This window comes from Pseudophryne corroboree, chromosome 6, assembly GCF_028390025.1.
Source record: "Pseudophryne corroboree isolate aPseCor3 chromosome 6, aPseCor3.hap2, whole genome shotgun sequence".
NCBI classification, from domain to species: domain Eukaryota; kingdom Metazoa; phylum Chordata; class Amphibia; order Anura; family Myobatrachidae; genus Pseudophryne; species Pseudophryne corroboree.
Window position 1 is genome coordinate 844,263,250 of NC_086449.1, and position 24,423 is coordinate 844,287,672.

General features: G+C 53.0%; 1 protein-coding gene across 1 annotated transcript; it reads left to right on the forward strand.

The window, feature by feature from the left end:
- Positions 1-14,752: 14,752 nt before the first annotated feature.
- LMO3 (LIM domain only 3) lies at positions 14,753-23,977 on the forward strand (the record flags this gene model as incomplete). Its single annotated transcript, XM_063930095.1, has 2 exons — positions 14,753-14,880; positions 23,376-23,977. Coding segments are annotated over 2 exons (234 nt in total), but the record flags the coding sequence as incomplete, so codon positions are not given.
- Positions 23,978-24,423: the final 446 nt, after the last annotated feature.

Genomic DNA, 24,423 nt, shown 5'->3' on the forward strand with positions numbered 1-24,423 from the left:
ATAATGTGCGGCATATGTGTAACAGGGTACTACTGTATGTGTATCATTATGTGTATAGGGGCAGTAATAATGTGCAGCAAATGGGTAGGGGCACTATGTGTGTCATTATGGTCTCATGTGTAAGGGGCATTACTCTGGCATTATGTGTATAAGGTGCTCTACTATGTGGCGTTGCGTATAGAAAGGGCACTACTGTGTCGTCTAATGTGACTAAAGGGCAATAGGGTGTGGTGTAATGTGAATAAGGAGCAATTCAGTGTGATGTAATGTGAATAAGGGGCTCTACTGTGAGGAGTAACGTTTATAAGGTAAAGTGATACTACTGTGGGATGTAATGTGAATTATGGACACTATCGCATGATCAAATGAGAATAAAGTTGCAGTATTGTGTGGCGTAACTGGAATTGGGGTTACTATTGTGTGGCCATGCCCCTTGCCAGCAAAAACACACCCCTTTTTGGGCTGAGCACCAAATGTGAGAACTGTTCCTCTTTAAAATATAGGGGGCACAAACACCAAAATAAGGACTGCTATGGGTGAGGGGCAAGGTCAGAGGCAGAACCAGCGGTGGTGCTAGGGGGCACCAGCCAAAATCTTGCCTAGGGCATCATGTTGGTTAGGGCCGGCTCTGGTCTGTGGCATGCAAAACCGTGCCATACGTGGCGGGATATAGCAAAGATGTACAGTATGTGGACACATCTGTAGTCCTAAAAATAATACAGCGTAGGAGACCACAAATAGGTTGAACTCGATATACAAATTGTCTGTTTTCAACCTCACAAACTGTTACTTTGTTATATTATTATGACCTCCAGCTAGTAGCCAGAGTGACCGCCATGTGCAGCACGGACAGCAGCTAGACGGGCTGGGAGTGACTCGGTAAGGTGCTGGTAGGTTGGTACAGGTACATTCTGACGGTGAGCTGCTCCGCTGCAGCGCGTCGGTTGGCCCTCACGCGTCTTCATAGCCGACGTTCATCTCTCACATCAATGGCACTTGTTGCCGTTTGTCCAGTCACGATGCACCTTCCCCGCAGCAGCACGCGGACAGGTCACACACTGCGCTGTGTCAGAAATACCGCCACCTTTGGCCCGAAAGCCGATAATCACCTCTTTTTACAACTCTGATAAATCGCCCCTTTTACCCATGACAGCAACAAGTGATATGTGTGCAGACGGCCTATCACACACCTTATATACCCATCAAACCAGCGCAGGTCTCGTGACGTACGTCATGGGCTACGCGCTGCTGATGTCACATGTAGGAGACGGTCATAACAATGTGACTAGCCCATGTATTTATTATCAAGTCTTTTATGGGGCAGGAACCTTCCTGGCACTGCTGGCTACTTCCAGATTCCAAACCCATAGTCTTTGGTTCATTCCACTGCCCAGGCCCCTTTTCTCCTGGAACGGTCCTACTTGTGGTCACTGGTTATCGCCGTTGCAGAACTAAAGCCCAGTGGGTACACTTAATAGTTCCTCCCTCAGCCACCTCATACCTCTCCACCATTTCAACCAATTGGTCTGCTGTTTTAGGGTACGCATGGCCTACCCTCTAGATATCGATCCATAAGATCTGTGGTCCTGTTGATCCACTTTGTGGTAAGATGGACAGGGTCATGCATTTGAGAGCAGCAAGTCTTTTCTGTTTGGTATTCCCAGCGGTGACCCCACTGGGCACGGACGCACCCAGTGACTCTCGAGTGAAGATTTCTTGCTTTCATTTTATCATAGTCTTTGGCATCAGTCAGGCGTGAGTCAACGTATGCTCTTTGCAGTTCTCCAGATAGGAAAGGTGCCACAAGACTTGCCCATTGATCTTTAGGCCGATTCTCTCATCTGTTCCTTCAAAAGTAGTAAGATGAGCTTCATCACTCTGGGTCACCTTTTGCAGAAAGTGACTGGCCCGTATGGAGCGAGTGTTAGTTGGACCATCAGTGGAAGCATCTCCAGACCGGGCTCTTAGCTGCTGTATCAGCTCCCTTAAGGCCTGGAGGTTTTCCTCTATGGCCACTTGCTGTATCTTGTTTTTTTCCCTCACGTAGCCTGCACCAAGGCCTTAATGTCCTTCATGTTATCTCTGGGTCTAGGTTTTGACCAAAACAACACTTTCAATTTTAAACGTAAAAGCTTTTCCTATTGCTGCAATTTTCAGTGTGTTGCTTTCATTCTCCACCAGTTGTGAGGAGATCAGGATAGAAGTGCCCTCTCCTGGAGTAGATGGACACCTCTAAACACACAGAAGCCAGGAAAACAGCACACCAGTCCAGGGTTTCCATATGTTGGATGTAATCTTGAATTAACAGCGTCCATTGCTATGGAAGCGTATTCTGTAGTACTCGAGGTGATTGACTAAGGATCACCGTCTAGAAGGAAAGCCCACGCACATTTAATAAAAACCCTAAAGAAAGTCGTGGCTGACGAAACGCGTTGGTTGATATTAGCTTGACTGAAGGGAGCTAAACAAGCTGTCTCTGAGCTCCCCCCTAATATGGGTGACAGCGAGTTTCTTCCTAACCTCTAACCCACAAAGGACAAGACGTACGTGTGATGTTAGAGGTTTCTTTTCTTTTTTTAATTTTTAACATTGATTTTTTTTTAATCTAAAATGTACTACAGGTTGAGTATCCCTTATCCAAAATGCTTGGGACCAGAGGTATTTTGGATATGGGATTTTTCCGTATTTGGAATAATTGCATACCATAATGAGATATCATGGTGATGGGACCCAAGTCTAAGCACAGAATGCATTTAGGTTTCATATACACCTTATACACACAGCCTGGAGGTAATTTAATACAATATTTTGAATAACTTTGTGTATTAAACAAAGTTTGTGTACATTGAGCCATTAAAAAACAAAAGTTTCACTATCCCACTCTCACTCAAAAAAGTCCGTATTTCGGAATATTCCGTATTTCGGAATATTTGGATATGGGATACTCAACCTGTATTTAGATAAAACAAATTGACATGTTTATTGGGTGTACTCTGGTAGGAGGGTTCTCTGTAAACAAACTTGGAAAATCATCTTTTATTCACGCCTTTAAAAAAACAGTGACATTTACGGACATTTGAGGACACAAAGTGGCTGACTTTTATTGAGCGCTCCCAAGGACCACCATTTATACAGGTTCTCTCTGGTCCTCACTGACAAAGGACTTAGCAGCTGCTTCCTCAAAAGGAAATGTCTCACAAAGACTATTGGAGATCTCATAAATGCATTGCTTCCGTATGATGACTGTAATATTCACACAGTAATAACTCCGCGGATGAGACGCCACAATATCCAGAGGCAGCGCGCACGCTCAGTGCCGGCGATGAATGGTATTCCTGCCGCGGACGCTGAACATTTTGCTGCAGACTGATCTCTTGATCTTTGCAGCAAATGCTGTTTTACAGTTAATTAGATGAGATTTCCGCACCCGCGCCCTCAGCGCCGACAGGTCCGTATAATGGTGTGAGGTTCCCCCTCCCAGGAAAAGGGGCAATAATTCATCATTAGGGCGTCAGCGTCCAGGTGCAGATGAAAACTGATGGAGCCTCCAGCGAGGCCGAGAGAATGCGCAGCGGCAGAACATTTTATCTGAAGCCCAATTCCCCGGTTACAGCAGAGAATAATTAAGATAATGTTACTTCAAGAGTTCCTTAATGATTAAAAATCACATATGCAGGATCTATAAATGGGAGAGAGTCCGTCCTTTGTGCTGGAGAGTTCCCCAAGCTCCTGGTCTGACAACTGCCGGAGAGCGGCCTCGTTCCAAGGACTTTGTTTAGGTGCAACAAATCATTTGTCTGTTATTAACCCGGAGCTGGTAATTATGCAGATTGCCATAGATTTTCCTGGGCCCGGAGTGAGATGGAGCAGCGCCGGCCGCCATGCATTACTAGAGCCGCCACATTTATCATGCTGACTGATGGCAGCCTGAGCCGCTCCCAGGTCCCAGTGGTTAATGTACTAGGTAATTAACTGTCATTTGCCTGGTAATAGGCGGATGATCAATGGTTTGTGTGGAAACAAATTCCAATCAGGGAGCTGATAAATGCATCCAGCCAGAGACATTGGAATTGGGGCGCGCGAGGAAGCAGCGAGGGCCTGAGTCTCTAAATGACACGTTTACCTGCGACTTCCTCGCATTTATCCAGCGCTCCCTGATGTCCGCATGATAGGAAATAGAACTTTTATAGTATCCGTGGCGACAAAGATACCGCGTTATGTTATTCTATCAGGAGACTTCCTGCCAGCCAGAGGCACATGTATATAATGTGTGTGTTTACTTACTGTGTATACACTGTGTGTATATATATATATTGTGCACATTAATAACATAGTCACAGACATCACTAGATAGTGACACATTGATGGCGCCCCCGATCCCTCTACAGACCTCTCTCCTCAGCAGATTGGTCATGTTACGCCCCATAGCTGTGCCCTGGTTTACATTCATCAACACAGTGACCCCGGTTCACATATTAATACCACATTAGAGCCCCCATGTCTCCTTGTGCCACACTGCACCCCAGTTCACATTATGCCGCAATGTAATGCCCCCAATTCACATTACACCACAGTGTAATGCCCCCAATTCATATTACACCACAGTGTAATACCCCCAATTCATATTACCCCACAGTGTAATGCCCCCAGTTCATATTACACCACAGTGTAATGCCCCCAGTTCACATTATGCCACAGTGTAATGCCCCCACTTCATATTACGCCACAGTGTAATGCCCCCACTTCATATTACGCCACACTGTAATACCCCCACTTCATATTACGCCACACTGTAATACCCCCACTTCATATTACGCCACACTGTAATACCCCCACTTCATATTACGCCACACTGTAATACCCCCACTTCATATTACGCCACACTGTAATACCCCCACTTCATATTACGCCACAGTGTAATGCCCCCAGTTCACATTATGCCACAGTGTAATGCCCCCAGTTCACATTATGCCACAGTGTAATGCCCCGAGTTCACATTATGCCACAGTGTAATGCCCCCAGTTCACATTACGCCACAGTGTGATGCCCCCAGTTCATATTACGCCACACTGTAATACCCCCACTTCATATTACGCCACAGTGTAATGTAACCAAGTTCATGTTATGCCAAATTATATTTCCATCACTTCACCTTGTGCCAGGAAGCGCCCACATCTCACATCATGCCACAGAGCACCCACATCTCATCATGCCACAGAGCACCCACATCTCATCATGCCACAGAGCACCCACATCTCATCATGCCACAGAGCACCCACATCTCACATCATGCCACAGAGCACCCACATCTCACATCATGCCACAGAGCACCCACATCTCACATCATGCCACAGAGCACCCACATCATGCCACAGAGCACCCACATCTCACATCATGCCACAGAGTACCCACATCTCACATCATGCCACAGAGCACCCACATCTCACATCATGCCACAGAGCACCCACATCTCACATCATGCCACAGAGCACCCACATCTCATCATGCCACAGAGCACCCACATCTCACATCATGCCACAGAGCACCCACATCTCACATCATGCCACAGAGTACCCACATCTCACATCATGCCACAGAGCACCCACATCTCACATCATGCCACAGAGCACCCACATCTCACATCATGCCACAGAGCACCCACATCTCATCATGCCACAGAGCACCCACATCTCATCATGCCACAGAGCACCCTCATCTCATCATGCCACAGAGCACCCACATCTCACATCATGCCACAGAGCACCCACATCTCACATCATGCCACAGAGCACCCACATCATGCCACAGAGCACCCACATCTCACATCATGCCACAGAGCACCCACATCTCACATCATGCCACAGAGCACCCACATCTCACATCATGCCACAGAGCACCCACATCTCACATCATGCCACAGAGTACCCACATCTCACACCATGCCACAGAGCACCCACATCTCACATCATGCCACAGAGCACCCACATCTCACGTCATGCCACAGAGCACCCACATCTCATCATGCCACAGAGCACCCACATCTCACATCATGCCACAGAGCACCCACATCTCACATCATGCCACAGAGCGCCCACATCTCACATCATGCCACAGAGCACCCACATCTCACATCATGCCACAGAGCACCCACATCTCACATCATGCCACAGAGCACCCACATCTCATCATGCCACAGAGCACCCACATCTCACATCATGCCACAGAGCACCCACATCTCACATCATGCCACAGAGTACCCACATCTCACATCATGCCACAGAGCACCCACATCTCACATCATGCCACAGAGCACCCACATCTCACATCATGCCACAGAGCACCCACATCTCATCATGCCACAGAGCACCCACATCTCATCATGCCACAGAGCACCCTCATCTCATCATGCCACAGAGCACCCACATCTCACATCATGCCACAGAGCACCCACATCTCACATCATGCCACAGAGCACCCACATCATGCCACAGAGCACCCACATCTCACATCATGCCACAGAGCACCCACATCTCACATCATGCCACAGAGCACCCACATCTCACATCATGCCACAGAGCACCCACATCTCACATCATGCCACAGAGTACCCACATCTCACATCATGCCACAGAGCACCCACATCTCACATCATGCCACAGAGCACCCACATCTCACGTCATGCCACAGAGCACCCACATCTCATCATGCCACAGAGCACCCACATCTCACATCATGCCACAGAGTACCCACATCTCACATCATGCCACAGAGCACCCACATCTCACATCATGCCACAGAGCACCCACATCTCACATCATGCCACAGAGCACCCACATCTCATCATGCCACAGAGCACCCACATCTCATCATGCCACAGAGCACCCACATCTCACATCATGCCACAGAGCACCCACATCTCACATCATGCCACAGAGCACCCACATCATGCCACAGAGCACCCACATCTCACATCATGCCACAGAGCACCCACATCTCACATCATGCCACAGAGCACCCATATCTCACATCATGCCACAGAGCACCCACATCTCACATCATGCCACAGAGCACCCACATCTCACATCATGCCACCGAGCACCCACATCTCACATCATGCCACAGAGCACCCACATCATGCCACAGAGCACCCATATCTCACATCATGCCACAGAGCACCCACATCTCACATCATGCCACAGAGCACCCACATCTCACATCATGCCACAGAGCACCCACATCTCACATCATGCCACAGAGCACCCACATCTCACATCATGCCACAGAGCACCCACATCATGCCACAGAGTACCCACATCTCATCATGCCACAGAGCACCCACATCTCACATCATGCCACCGAGCACCCACATCTCACATCATGCCACAGAGCACCCACATCTCACATCATGCCACCGAGCACCCACATCTCACATCATGCCATAGAGCACCCACATCTCACATCATGCCACAGAGCACCCACATCTCACATCATGCCACAGAGCACCCACATCATGCCACAGAGCACCCACATCATGCCACAGAGCACCCACATCTCATCATGCCACAGAGCACCCACATCTCACATCATGCCACAGAGCACCCACATCTCACATCATGCCACAGAGCACCCACATCATGCCACAGAGCACCCACATCTCACATCATGCCACAGAGCACCCACATCTCACATCATGCCACCGAGCACCCACATCTCACATCATGCCACAGAGCACCCACATCATGCCACAGAGTACCCACATCTCATCATGCCACAGAGCACCCACATCTCACATCATGCCACAGAGCACCCACATCTCACATCATGCCACAGAGCACCCACATCTCACATCATGCCACAGAGCACCCATATCTCACATCATGCCACAGAGCACCCACATCATGCCACAGAGCACCCACATCTCACATCATGCCACAGAGCACCCACATCTCATCATGCCACAGAGCACCCACATCTCACATCATGCCACAGAGCACCCACATCTCACATCATGCCATAGAGCACCCACATCTCACATCATGCCACAGAGCACCCACATCTCACATCATGCCACAGAGCACCCACATCATGCCACAGAGCACCCACATCATGCCACAGAGCACCCATATCTCATCATGCCACAGAGCACCCACATCTCACATCATGCCACAGAGCACCCACATCTCACATCATGCCACAGAGCACCCACATCATGCCACAGAGCACCCACATCTCACATCATGCCACAGAGCACCCACATCTCACATCATGCCACAGAGCACCCACATCTCACATCATGCCACAGAGCACCCACATCTCACATCATGCCACCGAGCACCCACATCTCACATCATGCCACAGAGTACCCACATCTCACATCATGCCACAGAGCACCCACATCTCACATCATGCCACAGAGTACCCACATCTCACATCATGCCACAGAGCACCCACATCTCACATCATGCCACAGAGCACCCACATCTCACATCATGCCACCGAGCACCCACATCTCACATCATGCCACAGAGCACCCACATCATGCCACAGAGTACCCACATCTCATCATGCCACAGAGCACCCACATCTCACATCATGCCACAGAGCACCCACATCTCACATCATGCCACAGAGCACCCACATCTCACATCATGCCACAGAGCACCCACATCTCACATCATGCCACAGAGCACCCACATCATGCCACAGAGCACCCACATCTCACATCATGCCACAGAGCACCCACATCTCACATCATGCCACAGAGCACCCACATCTCACATCATGCCACAGAGCACCCAGATCATGCCACAGAGCACCCACATCTCACATCATGCCACAGAGCACCCACATCTCACATCATGCCACAGAGCACCCACATCTCACATCATGCCACAGAGCACCCACATCATGCCACAGAGCACCCACATCTCCCATCATGCCACAGAGCACCCACATCTCCCATCATGCCACAGAGCACCCACATCTCACATCATGCCACAGAGCACCCACATCATGCCACAGAGCACCCACATCTCACATCATGCCACAGAGCACCCACATCTCACATCATGCCACAGAGCACCCACATCTCACATCATGCCACAGAGCATCCACATCATGCCACAGAGCACCCACATCTCACATCATGCCACAGAGCACCCACATCTCATCATGCCACAGAGCACCCACATCTCACATCATGCCACAGAGCACCCACATCTCATCATGCCACAGAGCACCCACATCTCACATCATGCCACAGAGCACCCACATCTCATCATGCCACAGAGCACCCACATCTCACATCATGCCACAGAGCACCCACATCTCATCATGCCACAGAGTACCCACATCTCACATCATGCCACAGAGCACCCACATCTCACATCATGCCACAGAGCACCCACATCATGCCACAGAGCACCCACATCTCACATCATGCCACAGAGCACCCACATCTCACATCATGCCACAGAGCACCCACATCATGCCACAGAGCACCCACATCATGCCACAGAGCACCCACATCTCATCATGCCACAGAGCACCCACATCTCACATCATGCCACAGAGCACCCACATCTCACATCATGCCACAGAGCACCCACATCTCACATCATGCCACAGAGCACCCACATCTCACATCATGCCACAGAGCACCCACGTCTCACATCATGCCACAGAGTACCCACATCTCACATCATGCCACAGAGCACCCACATCTCACATCGTGCCACAGAGCACCCACATCTCACATCATGCCACAGAGCACCCACATCTCACATCATGCCACAGAGCACCCACATCTCACATCATGCCACAGAGCACCCACATCTCACATCATGCCACCGAGCACCCACATCTCACATCATGCCACAGAGTACCCACATCTCATCATGCCACAGAGCACCCACATCTCACATCATGCCACAGAGCACCCACATCTCACATCATGCCACAGAGCACCCACATCTCACATCATGCCACAGAGCACCCACATCATGCCACAGAGCACCCACATCTCACATCATGCCACAGAGCACCCACATCTCACATCATGCCACAGAGCACCCACATCATGCCACAGAGCACCCACATCTCACATCATGCCACAGAGCACCCACATCTCACATCATGCCACAGAGCACCCACATCTCACATCATGCCACAGAGCACCCACATCATGCCACAGAGCACCCACATCTCACATCATGCCACAGAGCACCCACATCTCACATCATGCCACAGAGCACCCACATCTCACATCATGCCACAGAGCATCCACATCATGCCACAGAGCACCCACATCATGCCACAGAGCACCCACATCTCACATCATGCCACAGAGCACCCACATCTCATCATGCCACAGAGCACCCACATCTCATCATGCCACAGAGCACCCACATCTCACATCATGCCACAGAGCACCCACATCTCATCATGCCACAGAGCACCCACATCTCACATCATGCCACAGAGCACCCACATCTCATCATGCCACAGAGCACCCACATCTCACATCATGCCACAGAGCACCCACATCTCATCATGCCACAGAGCACCCACATCTCACATCATGCCACAGAGCACCCACATCTCACATCATGCCACAGAGCACCCACATCTCACATCATGCCACTGCTGCTCACCTTACCTAGTCCACGCTATTGCTTCTCTCCTCACTGTGTGATTGGCTTCTGCTTAGTGCCTCAACCTCCTGCAGGTACACAGGATCATCTACAAGCCAGGCTGGTAAAAATCTGTCTCATCATAAGTGTAAGCTGCGAGCAGGGCCCTCCTACCTCTATGTCTCTATACAGTGTAAGCTGTGAGCAGGGCCCTCCTACCTCTATGTCTCTATACAGTGTAAGCTGTGAGCAGGGCCCTCCTACCTCTTTGTCTCTATACAGTGTAAGCTGTGAGCAGGGCCCTCCTACCTCTATGTCTCTATACAGTGTAAGCTGTGAGCAGGGCCCTCCTACCTCTATGTCTCTATACAGTGTAAGCTGTGAGCAGGGCCTTCCTACCTCTATGTCTCTATAGAGTGTAAGCTGTGAGCAGGGCCCTCCTACCTCTATGTCTCTATACAGTGTAAGCTGTGAGCAGGGCCCTCCTACCTCTATGTCTCTATACAGTGTAAGCTGTGAGCAGGGCCCTCCTACCTCTATGTCTCTATACAGTGTAAGCTGTGAGCAGGGCCCTCCTACCTCTATGTCTCTATACAGTGTAAGCTGTGAGCAGGGCCCTCCTACCTCTATGTCTCTATACAGTGTAAACTGTGAGCAGGGCCCTCCTACCTCTATGTCTCTATACAGTGTAAGCTGTGAGCAGGGCCCTCCTACCTCTATGTCTATATACAGTGTAAGCTGTGAGCAGGGCCCTCCTACCTCTATGTCTATATACAGTGTAAACTGTGAGCAGGGCCCTCCTACCTCTATGTCTGTCTGGTTTTACCCAGTTTTCTTCTATCACTGTTCTTCTATTTGTAAAACGCAGCGGAATATGCTGCTATATAAGAAACACTTCATAAATAATGATCTAGTGTATTTTCCACAGACGGCATTAAATCCACAGTATTGCGACAAGTCCTTTCCTAGACTGCCCCTTTCTGTACTGAATACAGGGGTGCTCGCGGGTAAATGTACGTAGCCGTGGTTTCACTACTAACAATGGTATTCAATTAGCTCCAGCAATTTCAGAGCTACTGCGTTTACCCCGCTGCGTATTCAGTTGCCGGACATTTTTGCAAATGCCTTTTCACCTTCGTTTTCGCTGGCGCAGGTGTGAAGACATGGATTTCTCGTTCCACATGTTTTCCGCTCCTGCTGAATGTTTTGCCTAGACGATAAAACGGCACTAATTGAATACCCCCCAAGGTCACTTACTTTATATCGCCAGCAAACTAAAGCAGCAAAATACTACGCCCATGTCCATCTGATTATCCTGCAAAACTGCCGCATCTATCTGGCCAATCACATGCAGGGGGCTCACAGCAGACGTATACTGTGGGCAGTAATTGTGTCAGTATGTACCAGTAGCAGGAAAATACAATTACTAATATATTGGGAGGAAAATTATTATTTATTCATTATATTCAAGGTGCAGTATTAATTGTGTATTAGTGTTATGTTTTTTTATGACGGAAGACATTTAATATTTTATGGCACGTAATAAATATGGGGTTTCTATACCGCTAATGGTAACAACATTGACGATCATTCGGCGTCCTGTTCTCTCCAATAGTCTGCGGTATTGAGCGCTGTAAATCTGCGGTGCAATCCTGCCGGTAACCCACATCAAGACCGCCAAAAGCACGAAGCCGGCGCTTAGTAAAATGCGGCTTTAGGGTCTACCAAACACAAGCCATGTGCAGTGAGGTGTCGGGAAGTTGGGTCCCCGGGCCACTGTCTGACCCACCCTGGCACTATGTACTGCACTATAGTATACTGCCTCATTTACTGTAGTCTTCCATGTGAATAAGGACATTGCCGCTGTTATAGCGACAGATACAAGAGCCAGGAGCCGGGGAGAGGATGTAAATGAATTGTTCAGAGAGTGTTTTCTAATGACGGTATAACTCCGGGGCACAGAGGACTTTATGCCCCTCCCTGCCCCTCCCCGCCCCTCCCTGCCCCTCCCCGGGCTGAACGTTCATATGCTCAGCGGATGATAGTACTCGGATATAACTAAGGGGGTCATTCCGAGTTGATCGCACGGTAGCAGTTTTTTGCAGCGCTGCGATCAGATAGTCGCCACCTATGGGGGAGTGTATTTTCGCTTTGCAAGTGTGCGATCGCTTTTCCACTGCACTCCCAGAACACGGTCAGTTGCCGCCCAGAAACGCCTTCTCGCTGTCAATCACCTTGCAATCGCCGCTGCAATCGTTTTTTTTATAAGGTCCCACGCAGCCCGGCGTTTCCCATCGCCGGGCAGCAACACGCCTGCACATTGCGGTCGCGGCACATGCGCAGTTCAGAATTGAACGCACCACTGCAAAAAACTGCAGCGTGCGATCAGGTCGGAATGACCCCCTAAGTGCACAAGTATGTATGAAACATTTACTCTGCTGCTGGTTTAGTATTACAGCAATTGTAACTATAGTGTTACATGAGGAACGTACTGCAGCCACCAAATTCCACCAGTTACATAACCCATCCATGAAAGGTACAAGGCGAGGCCGCCATGTGGGGCACACTGCGTAGGTTACATCACCACCCGAGGCGCCATGTGGGGCGTAATGCGTAGGTTACATAACCATCCGAGGTGCCATGTGGGGCGTACTGCGTAGGTTACATAACCACCCGTGTCCGCCATGTGGGGCGTACTGCGTAGGTTACATAACCACCCGAGGCGCCATGTGGGGCGTACTGCGTAGGTTACATAACCACCCGTGTCCGCCATGTGGAGCGCACTGCGTAGGTTACATAACCACCCGAGGCGCCATGTGGGGCACACTGCGTAGGTTACATAACCACCCGAGGCGCCATGTGGGGCACACTGCGTAGGTTACATAACCACCCGAGGTGCCATGTGGAGTGCACTGCGTAGGTTACATCACCACCCGAGGCGCCATGTGGGGCGCACTGCGTAGGTTACATAACCACCCGAGGTGCCATGTGGGGCGTACTGCGTAGGTTACATCACCATCCGAGGCCGCCATGTGGGGCACACTGCATAGGGTACATCACCACCCGAGGCCGCCATGTGGGGCACACTGCGTAGGTTACATCACCACCCGAGGCGCCATGTGGGGCGTACTGCGTAGGTTACATCACCACCCGAGGCCTCCATGTTTGGTGCACTGCGTAGGGTACATCACCACCACAAGGCCGCCATGTGGGACGCACTGCATAGGTTACATTGCCACCCGAGGCCGCCATGTGGGGCGCACTGCGTAGGGTACGTCACCATCCGAGGCCGCCATGTTAGGCGCACTGCGTAGGTTACATCACCATATGAGGCCGCCATGTTGGGCGCACTGCGTAGGTTACATCACCATCCAAGGCCACCATGTGGGGTGCACTGCGTAGGGTACACCTGGGAGGGTGTGCAGTTAGTGGGTTCAGGTTGTGGGGAAAGGAGAAGAACATATAGAAAGACAGGAAATTATAACAATGGTGACAGCACTATAAGAACTATGGTAGTTGACAAAAAAAAGGAAAATTTAGTAGCTGAATGGGGACTTTCCACTGATCTGTATTCCCTGCTTTTCAGCTCTGTTATTATATCATCTGTATTCCCTGCTTTTCAGCAATGTTATTATATCATCTGGAACAATGGATTAATTTTTTAGCCCTGATAAATGAAACCGCTCTGCTGCATAATGCTGTACAGCATCCAGGGACAGCAGGGATAAGTGGTGGAGAGTAGTTAGAGCTGCAGGAGGCCCCCAACCAGCCAATGAATGGATCTCATCTGAGCGCGCAATCCTTTTATGTAAACCATGATATTCAGGGTCATGTGATGCTTCATATTCTGCTGCATCACACCTGTTACCTGTGCGCACCGCTGTGGTGTATGGAGGACTGTGATAATGCAGCCAGCGGCAGGTGAAATCTGTGCATGTAGTGATGCTCGGCTACTTACCGCCATATAGGGGGGGCAGCAGATGGGGGGGGGGGCAGCAGCAGACACAGGCGGGGGCAGCAGACAGGGGGCAGACGGACACTCAGTGTATGATTATACCATTATTTTGTTCTGACCTGTTGTTCCTGTCGGGGTTTATGACTGAACCTTTCTGTCTTCCTCCAGGCTGTTTGGCGTTACCGGGAACTGCGCAGCGTGCAGTAAGCTGATTCCCGCCTTTGAGATGGTGATGCGGGCAAAGGACAATGTGTACCACCTGGACTGCTTCGCTTGTCAGCTGTGTAATCAAAGGTACGTCCCTGACACCAGCGGCAGAAAGGGGTTTATGCGGCCTCAGTATGAATATCGCAGAACAAGCCGCCATCTTGTAGCTACAAAGTGCTACTCAGGGTGATCCTAGTCACTGGGTTACGCTGATTATTGGGGACATTAGTTCAGCAGATTCTTCTAGAACTATCTACCAAACAGTTTGAATCGGAGGTCAGTGTCGGCGTAAGCAGGGGTGTGCGAGCGTAGCAGTCCCGCAGGACATAGGACCCTGGGGTGGCACCATCGCTGCCCCACGGCATCTGCATGTGGCTTGCAGGGTGTATGGAGTAGCATGCTACAGCCCAGCCGCCCCAAGAGTCCCAGCAATGCCCGCTGCAGCCTGCGCAGTGCGTTACTTACCAGCGGCCCCGCCCCCTGGGTGTGATGTCATGGTGTCACAGGTTAATGAGGTTATAAATCTGCCATTAAGCAGATAACGGGCTGGAATATGGGAAACGCACAGAAGCATTGTATATATCACCCTCTATAAGAGCGGGCGCTGAGCCTGACGCCCAGTGACGGGTCACATCCGGTAGAGGACGCTTCCTTCTCTCTTCCTCATAACACAGCAAAACGCCACCCAACCTCAAAAATTACGAATAGGATGCGGTGATTAAGGGACAGGCGTTCGCCGGGCGGGAGAGGGGCGACAATACTCCGTTTCCTAGGCGGAGATGGAGCGTTGCGGGGCTGCGTCTGGGAAACAGAGGCAGCAGCAGACAAATGAGGGGTGTGATTGGGGTGGCTGCGTGACGTCACACGCAGCCGCTGCTATCACAATGGTGGCGGTGGGCTTCCTGCGGTCCCAGACAGGCTGCGCCGGCAAGAGGCATCAACAAATTTCAGCATGGTCGCTGGGGGGAGGCGGCAGGTACCCTGCTGGGCGGCCTTGCGCTGTGATGGGCGGCACCAAGCATGCACTCAGAAGGATTGCAAATTCTGGCAATAAGAAGAATATGCAATCCTTACTGAATGAGGCTCACAGGGGAACAGCTTCTGCTGCCAGTGGTGCTGAGCGGTGTGTAACTGATCTGCTTCTCTGCGACATGAAGGGTTAAATGTTTTATAGCGTCAGAGCCACTTTATATGCACAGTCCCAGCTGCCGAGGCCCCTCTTCAGCATAGGCTGCTCTGAGCGAGTCAGGAGGGACAGCCGGGCCTCACTCTTCTCCCCCAGCACAGGCTGCTCTGAGCGAGTCAGGAGGGACAGTCGGACCTCACTCTTCTCCCCCAGCACAGACTGCTCTGAGCGAGTCAGGAGGGACAGCCGGGCCTCACTCTTCTCCCCCAGCACAGACTGCTCTGAGCGAGTCAGGAGGGACAGCCGGGCCTCACTCTTCTCCCCCAGCACAGACTGCTCTGAGCGAGTCAGGAGGGACAGCCGGGCCTCACTCTTCTCCCCCAGCACAGACTGCTCTGAACGAGTCAGGAGGGACAGCCGGGCCTCACTCTTCTCCCCCAGCACAGACTGCTCTGAGCGAGTCAGGAGGGACAGCCGGGCCTCACTCTTCTCCCCCAGCACAGGCTGCTCTGAGCGAGTCAGGAGGGACAGCCGGGCCTCACTCTTCTCCCCCAGCACAGGCTGCTCTGAGCGGGTCAGGAGGGACAGCCGGACCTCACTCTTCTCCCCCAGCACAGGCTGCTCTGAGCGAGTCAGGAGGGACAGTCGGACCTCACTCTTCTCCCCCAGCACAGGCTGCTCTGAGCGAGTCAGGAGGGACAGTCGGACCTCACTCTTCTCCCCCAGCACAGACTGCTCTGAGCGAGTCAGGAGGGACAGCCGGGCCTCACTCTTCTCCCCCAGCACAGACTGCTCTGAGCGAGTCAGGAGGGACAGCCGGGCCTCACTCTTCTCCCCCAGCACAGACTGCTCTGAGCGAGTCAGGAGGGACAGCCGGGCCTCACTCTTCTCCCCCAGCACAGACTGCTCTGAACGAGTCAGGAGGGACAGCCGGGCCTCACTCTTCTCCCCCAGCACAGACTGCTCTGAGCGAGTCAGGAGGGACAGCCGGGCCTCACTCTTCTCCCCCAGCACAGGCTGCTCTGAGCGAGTCAGGAGGGACAGCCGGGCCTCACTCTTCTCCCCCAGCACAGGCTGCTCTGAGCGGGTCAGGAGGGACAGCCGGACCTCACTCTTCTCCCCCAGCACAGACTGCTCTGAGCGTGTCAGGAGGGACAGCCGGACCTCACTCTTCTCCCCCAGCACAGGCTGCTCTGAGCGAGTCAGGAGGGACAGCCGGGCCTCACTCTTCTCCCCCAGCACAGGCTGCTCTGAGCGAGTCAGGAGGGACAGCCGGGCCTCACTCTTCTCCCCCAGCACAGACTGCTCTGAGCGAGTCAGGAGGGACAGCCGGACCTCACTCTTCTCCCCCAGCACAGGCTGCTCTGAGCGAGTCAGGAGGGACAGCCGGGCCTCACTCTTCTCCCCCAGCACAGGCTGCTCTGAGCGAGTCAGGAGGGACAGCCGGGCCTCACTCTTCTCCCCCAGCACAGACTGCTCTGAGCGAGTCAGGAGGGACAGCCGGGCCTCACTCTTCTCCCCCAGCACAGGCTGCTCTGAGCGAGTCAGGAGGGACAGCCGGACCTCACTCTTCTCCCCCAGCACAGGCTGCTCTGAGCGAGTCAGGAGGGACAGCCGGGCCTCACTCTTCTCCCCCAGCACAGGCTGCTCTGAGCGAGTCAGGAGGGACAGCCGGACACTGTCACAACTGAGGGCCTGAGCTGACGGGAGGCAGCCTCAGTTGTAGGGGCTGAGATGTACCGGAACCCTGGGAGGTTGTATCAGACCCCTGGACATGTAAGTAACATGAATAATAACTGCCCGAAGGCGTGACCACGACAACTTGGATAAAAGTCAATGATGTTTATTATGACAACTCCGCAACACAGCAGCAGTAAAAGAAAACGTAAAAGTCAGCAAATAATAAATACAGTTCCTGGGTACTACAGGATGGCAGGAGCCACAGGGCACTGGTAGTGTGAGATAGTTCTTATGATCTTCTAGATGGAAAGTCCTTACCAGGCCCGACTGTAGCAATGGAGATAACCCAGGATTGTGCCAGCTGGTGTTCCAGGAAAAGCTGGGTTGCTGAAGGTAAAACAGCTGCTGTGGATACTGGCTGGAACCAGACTGTTGTTAGCACGGAGTGGATACTGGCTGGAACCAGTTAAATAATAAATGAACTTGGGAGCGATGAAATATGAACTGAAATGTAGAACTTGAGAGCGGAGAAATAATAATACCGGTGGAGAGTGGTAAAGTGTAGAAAGGACACCGGCCCTTTAAGGGAAGCTGTACTCTGCTGGAAGCTGAGCTGGAAGCAGGTAATGTTGTAGCTGGAAACAGATGAATCCACAATGGATTGGAGAGTCAGGCTACACCGCAGGTGGAATGCTGGTGCGGGTCTCTATGGTGGAAGTCTTGAGACAGGAGCTGGAACCTGGAAGACAATCACAGGAGAGAGACAAACAGGAACTAGGTTTGACAACCAAAGCACTGACGCCTTCCTTGCTCAGGCACAGTGTATTTATACCTGCAGCAAGGAAGGGATTGGCTAGGCAATTATGCAGATTAACAATACTGACAACAGATTGGAGGAAATGATCAGCTGACAGAATCCAAGATGGCTGCGCCCATGCAGACACTTGGAGGGAAGTTTGGTTTGTAATCCATGTGGTAATGAAAACAGTAATGGCGGCGCCGGCCACTGGAGACAGGAGACGCCAGGCTGACAAGTGCACATCCAACCACGCGGACACAGCGGAGGCCGCGGCTGACGTAATCGCCACTCTGACACTCTGCATGCAGAAGCTCAGGGACGGCGGCGGAGGCCGCGGGAGACGCCATGCCAGATGTAATAAGGCGTTACTGTGACAGCGTCTCAGAGAGACAGGAGAGGATGCAGGAATGTGAACATTAGGATAACAGATGGGATCCGGTCCTGGAGCGCTGAGCCAGCCTTAGGAGGCATCTGATGGGTAAGAAATGGCGTCCAGATACCCGGATCGTGACAGACCTCACTCTTCTCCCCCAGCACAGACTGCTCTGAGCGAGTCAGGAGGGACAGCCGGGCCTCACTCTTCTCCCCCAGCACAGACTGCTCTGAGCGAGTCAGGAGGGACAGCCGGGCCTCACTCTTCTCCCCCAGCACAGACTGCTCTGAGCGAGTCAGGAGGAACAGCCGGGCCTCACTCTTCTCCCCCAGCACAGACTGCTCTGAACGAGTCAGGAGGGACAGCCGGGCCTCACTCTTCTCCCCCAGCACAGACTGCTCTGAGCGAGTCAGGAGGGACAGCCGGGCCTCACTCTTCTCCCCCAGCACAGACTGCTCTGAGCGAGTCAGGAGGGACAGCCGGGCCTCACTCTTCTCCCCCAGCACAGACTGCTCTGAGCCAGTCAGGAGGGACAGCCAGGCCTCACTCTTCTCCCCCAGCACAGACTGCTCTGAGCGAGTCAGGAGGGACAGCCGGGCCTCACTCTTCTCCCCCAGCACAGACTGCTCTGAGCGAGTCAGGAGGGACAGCCGGACCTCACTCTTCTCCCCCAGCACAGACTGCTCTGAGCGAGTCAGGAGGGACAGCCGGGCCTCACTCTTCTCCCCCAGCACAGACTGCTGTGAGCGTGTCAGGAGGGACAGCCGGACCTCACTCTTCTCCCCCAGCACAGACTGCTCTGAGCGAGTCAGGAGGGACAGCCGGGCCTCACTCTTCTCCCCCAGCACAGGCTGCTGTGAGCGAGTCAGGAGGGACAGCCGGGCCTCACTCTTCTCCCCCAGCACAGGCTGCTCTGAGCGAGTCAGGAGGGACAGCCGGGCCTCACTCTTCTCTCCCAGCACAGACTGCTCTGAGCGAGTCAGGAGGGACAGCCGGGCCTCACTCTTCTCCCCCAGCACAGGCTGCTCTGAGCGAGTTAGGAGGGACAGCCGGACCTCACGCGAGTCAGGAGGGACAGCCGGGCCTCACTCTTCTCCCCCAGCACAGGCTGCTCTGAGCGTGTCAGGAGGGACAGCCGGGCCTCACTCTTCTCCCCCAGCACAGGCTACTCTGAGCGAGTCAGGAGGGACAGCCGGGCCTCACTCTTCTCCCCCAGCACAGGCTGCTCTGAGCGAGTCAGGAGGGACAGCCGGACCTCACTCTTCTCCCCCAGCACAGGCTGCTCTGAGCGAGTCAGGAGGGACAGCCGGACCTCACTCTTCTCCCCCAGCACAGGCTGCTCTGAGCGTGTCAGGAGGGACAGCCGGGCCTCTCTTCTCCCCCAGCACAGGCTACTCTGAGCGAGTCAGGAGGGACAGCCGGGCCTCACTCTTCTCCCCCAGCACAGGCTGCTCTGAGCGAGTCAGGAGGGACAGCCGGACCTCACTCTTCTCCCCCAGCACAGGCTGCTCTGAGCGTGTCAGGAGGGACAGCCGGGCCTCACTCTTCTCCCCCAGCACAGGCTACTCTGAGCGAGTCAGGAGGGATAGCCGGGCCTCACTCTTCTCCCCCAGCACAGGCTGCTCTGAGCGAGTCAGGAGGGACAGCCGGGCCTCACTCTTCTCCCCCAGCACAGACTGCTCTGAGCGAGTCAGGAGGGATAGCCGGGCCTCACTCTTCTCCCCCAGCACAGGCTGCTCTGAGCGAGTCAGGAGGGACAGCCGGGCCTCACTCTTCTCCCCCAGCACAGACTGCTCTGAGCGAGTCAGGAGGGACAGCCGGGCCTCACTCTTCTCCCCCAGCACAGGCTGCTCTGAGCGAGTCAGGAGGGACAGCCGGGCCTCACTCTTCTCCCCCAGCACAGGCTGCTCTGAGCGAGTCAGGAGGGACAGCCGGACCTCACTCTTCTCCCCCAGCACAGGCTGCTCTGAGCGAGTCAGGAGGGACAGCCGGGCCTCACGCGAGTCAGGAGGGACAGCCGGGCCTCACTCTTCTCCCCCAGCACAGACTGCTCTGAGCGAGTCAGGAGGGACAGCCGGACCTCACTCTTCTCCCCCAGCACAGACTGCTCTGAGCGAGTCAGGAGGGACAGCCGGGCCTCACTCTTCTCCCCCAGCACAGGCTGCTCTGAGCGAGTCAGGAGGGACAGCCGGACCTCACTCTTCTCTCCCAGCACAGGCTGCTGTGAGCGGGTCAGGTGGGACAGCCGGGCCTCACTCTTCTCCCCCAGCACAGGCTGCTCTGAACGAGTCAGGAGGGACAGCCAGGCCTCACTCTTCTCCCCCAGCACAGGCTGCTCTGAGCGAGTCAGGAGGGACAGCCGGGCCTCACTCTTCTCTCCCTCATAGTCAAAATCAGAAGGAAGGCTAGTGCATATTGCACCTTGTGTACACATCTACACTCTCCTCGCCCCCGCTCTCCCGTCTGCACGTCCCTCGCCCCCCACTCTCCCGTCTACACGCCCCTCGCTTTCCCGTCTACACGCTCCTCACCCCCGCTCTCACATCTACACGCTCTTTGCCCCCGCTCTCACATCTACACACCCCTCGCCCCCGCTCTCACATCTACACGCTCCTCGCCCCGCTCTCACATCTACACGCTCTTTGCCCCCGCTCTCACATCTACACACCCCTCGCCCCCGCTCTCACATCTACACGCTCCTCGCCCCGCTCACATCTACACGCTCTTTGCCCCCGCTCTCACATCTACACACCCCTCGCCCCCGCTCTCACATCTACACGCTCCTCGCCCCGCTCTCACATCTACACGCTCCTCGCCCCCGCTCACATCTACACGCTCTTTGCCCCCGCTCTCACATCTACACACCCCTCGCCCCCGCTCTCACATCTACACGCTCCTCGCCCCGCTCTCACATCTACACACCCCTCGCCCCCGCTCTCACATCTACACGCTCCTCGCCCCGCTCTCACATCTACACGCTCTTTGCCCCCGCTCTCACATCTACACACCCCTCGCCCCCGCTCTCACATCTACACGCTCCTCGCCCCGCTCTCACATCTACACGCTCCTCGCCCCGCTCTCACATCTACACGCTCCTTGCCCCCGCTCTCACATCTACACGCTCCTCGCCCCCGCTCTCCCATCTACACGCCCTTCGCCCCCGCTCTCCCTTCTACACGCCCCTCGCCCCCGCTCTCCCGTCTACACGCCCCTGCTCTCCCGTCTACACGCCCCTCGCCCCCGCTCTCCCGTCTACACGCCCCTCGCCCCCGCTCTTCCGTCTACACGCCCCTCGCCCCCACTCTCCCGTCTACACCCGCCATACTTAGGAGTTTTTCTCTATAATTGTACTGCGCTCTTCTCCAGGTTATACACCCCTCGCCCCAGATCTCTTCCTACAGTGTCACCCTGCTCGCCCCGCAGCCGCTGCTTCTCTGCCGCCATTTGTCACCGATATGTGTGTTTTGTGGGACCGGATTGAATCGCCCTATAGACAAGCAGTATTCACAAAAGGGATCCCTTTTATGAAGAGAATGATCCATTGTGATCCTGACGGTCAGAGACGTAGATGGCGTTATTTCCACGCCAGACGTGTCGCCGCTAAGCAGCTATTTTCCTGTAGGAGCAGAGCATAATCTCTTCTCCCACCCTCTTTATATCACCCCATTCTCCTCCGTCTATGTAGCGAGCAGAAGGACGCGCCTTTAGAGTCTCCCAATTGGAAAATAAATGTCTGCCGTGTTTTGCTGAAATCCCGTCTTTACAAATGTAAATCGCTCCAAATGCTTTCCATTGAAATCTCCATAAAGGGTTATTTCTGTGTATAGTATGTGACAATTGTGCGACAGGAGGAATCTATTACACGGGGGCCGCTCTCCGGGGTCACACGGGTCAGCGCATGTAATTATCCCTGGGTCAGCTGCAGCTGACACCGCAATTTCAAGGTTAAATTGTTACAATTAAATATATAGAACTCCATTTGCATAACCCGTCGCTTTAATCGGGCGTAAACAGAGCAGATTATCCTGACCGTAATTATGTCCACAAGTGTCAGACTGAGAAATCCCTGTGAAGGTTTCTCTGTCCCCCACCTCGCCCGTGCCCCCCACCTCGCCCCTCCAGCCTCGTCTCTATACCGCATTGTCAGGAGCCTCATTTGGGCGAGTCTTTTGTGCTTAATTGGAAAATACTTTTCAGTCTGTCTTATAGCTGTTGGGTTTGCTATAAAGGCAGAAGTATGCGCCTGCTGTGAGATTGGTACTCAGGGGGGGTTTACACTTGTGCTTCTGCTGCAGTTATTCCTCAGTAAGTGCTAGGGGGATTTCTCCCTGTATAATGCACTTCTGCCGGCTGAGCCCCCGACCGGCACCGGGGTCTTATAAATCTCATCCAGTGGCCTAAGTAAAGTAAGTCAAGACTTGTGATGTAGGAGGGACGCGCCTTACGCGGGGGTCGGTGACGCACTCCATTCTCTGCGTCTGTTAGGAACAGGGCCAGAATACGACACCGATAAATAGTCGTTGTAATGTCACAAACGTCTGACAGCTTATAAATCGCGTTTGGAAACCGCAGTCGCCTTATTCTGTGTTTCTGTTTTTTTGCAGATTTTGCGTTGGAGACAAATTTTTCCTAAAGAACAACATGATTCTCTGCCAGACGGACTATGAGGAAGGCTTAATGAAGGAAGGTTACGTAGCGCAAGTGCGCTGAGCCAGAGACGCCGCCACTTCCCGATATAACGCACTGTGTTCTACGTGTATATAGGACGCTAGGATCTGCAGTATGTGTCATTATAGGAGATCCTGGTGCCGGGGAATAAATGGGACTTACCTGGATCTGTATGTAGCCCAGTAACTTACCCCAGATTGAATGTTTCATAAGATCCTGTACAGACCGCCGGTTTCTTACGCTCATTATTCCTTTGTTTCGCTTGCTCGCGTTGAGTTTTGTCCTGCGGCATGAGAACATTATTTTGGATTACTACTGTACATAATGTATTGTAAAATTTAAGACACAAATGTAATACAGTTTTATTGTGTTACTATTTGTGTTGCTGTTCTTTCTTGTAATTGTTGCATTTAGTACAATCAGTGTTTAAATTATATATATAAATCTATTTCTGCTTTCTGTATTTTTCAGCTATTTTACATGAGCTGTAACTTTCTAGTAAAAAGAATTAAAGAGCAGGACATGTTACTTCTAGAAATGATGAATTGTCCCATCTTCTACTGTATGTGTTACCCCAGTGTTGGGGGTAGATGGAATATGGGGGGGAGGGGGCAATACTCACAGTCAGGGCTGGGCTGCCCATCTGACACTCATGGCTCCACAGCGAGATCAGGGCTGGGGGAGCAGTTCCGCCTCCTGACTCTCTGCTTGGCCGCCCATCCTCTGTCTGACCCTGCGTACAGTACTGTAGGGGTCACTGTGATATACCCTGTGGCCTCAGTGGCACCAAACAGCCCCTCTCGCTGCACCAGGTCCCTTATTCGCACTATGGGGGTCATTCCGAGTTTATCGCTAGCTGCATTTTTTCGCAGCGTAGCGATCAGGCTAGAAAACGGCAGTTCTGCGCATGCAGCACAATGCGCACAACGAACGATGTAGTTTTGCACAGGGTCTAGCGAAGCATTTCAGTCGCACTGGTTGCCG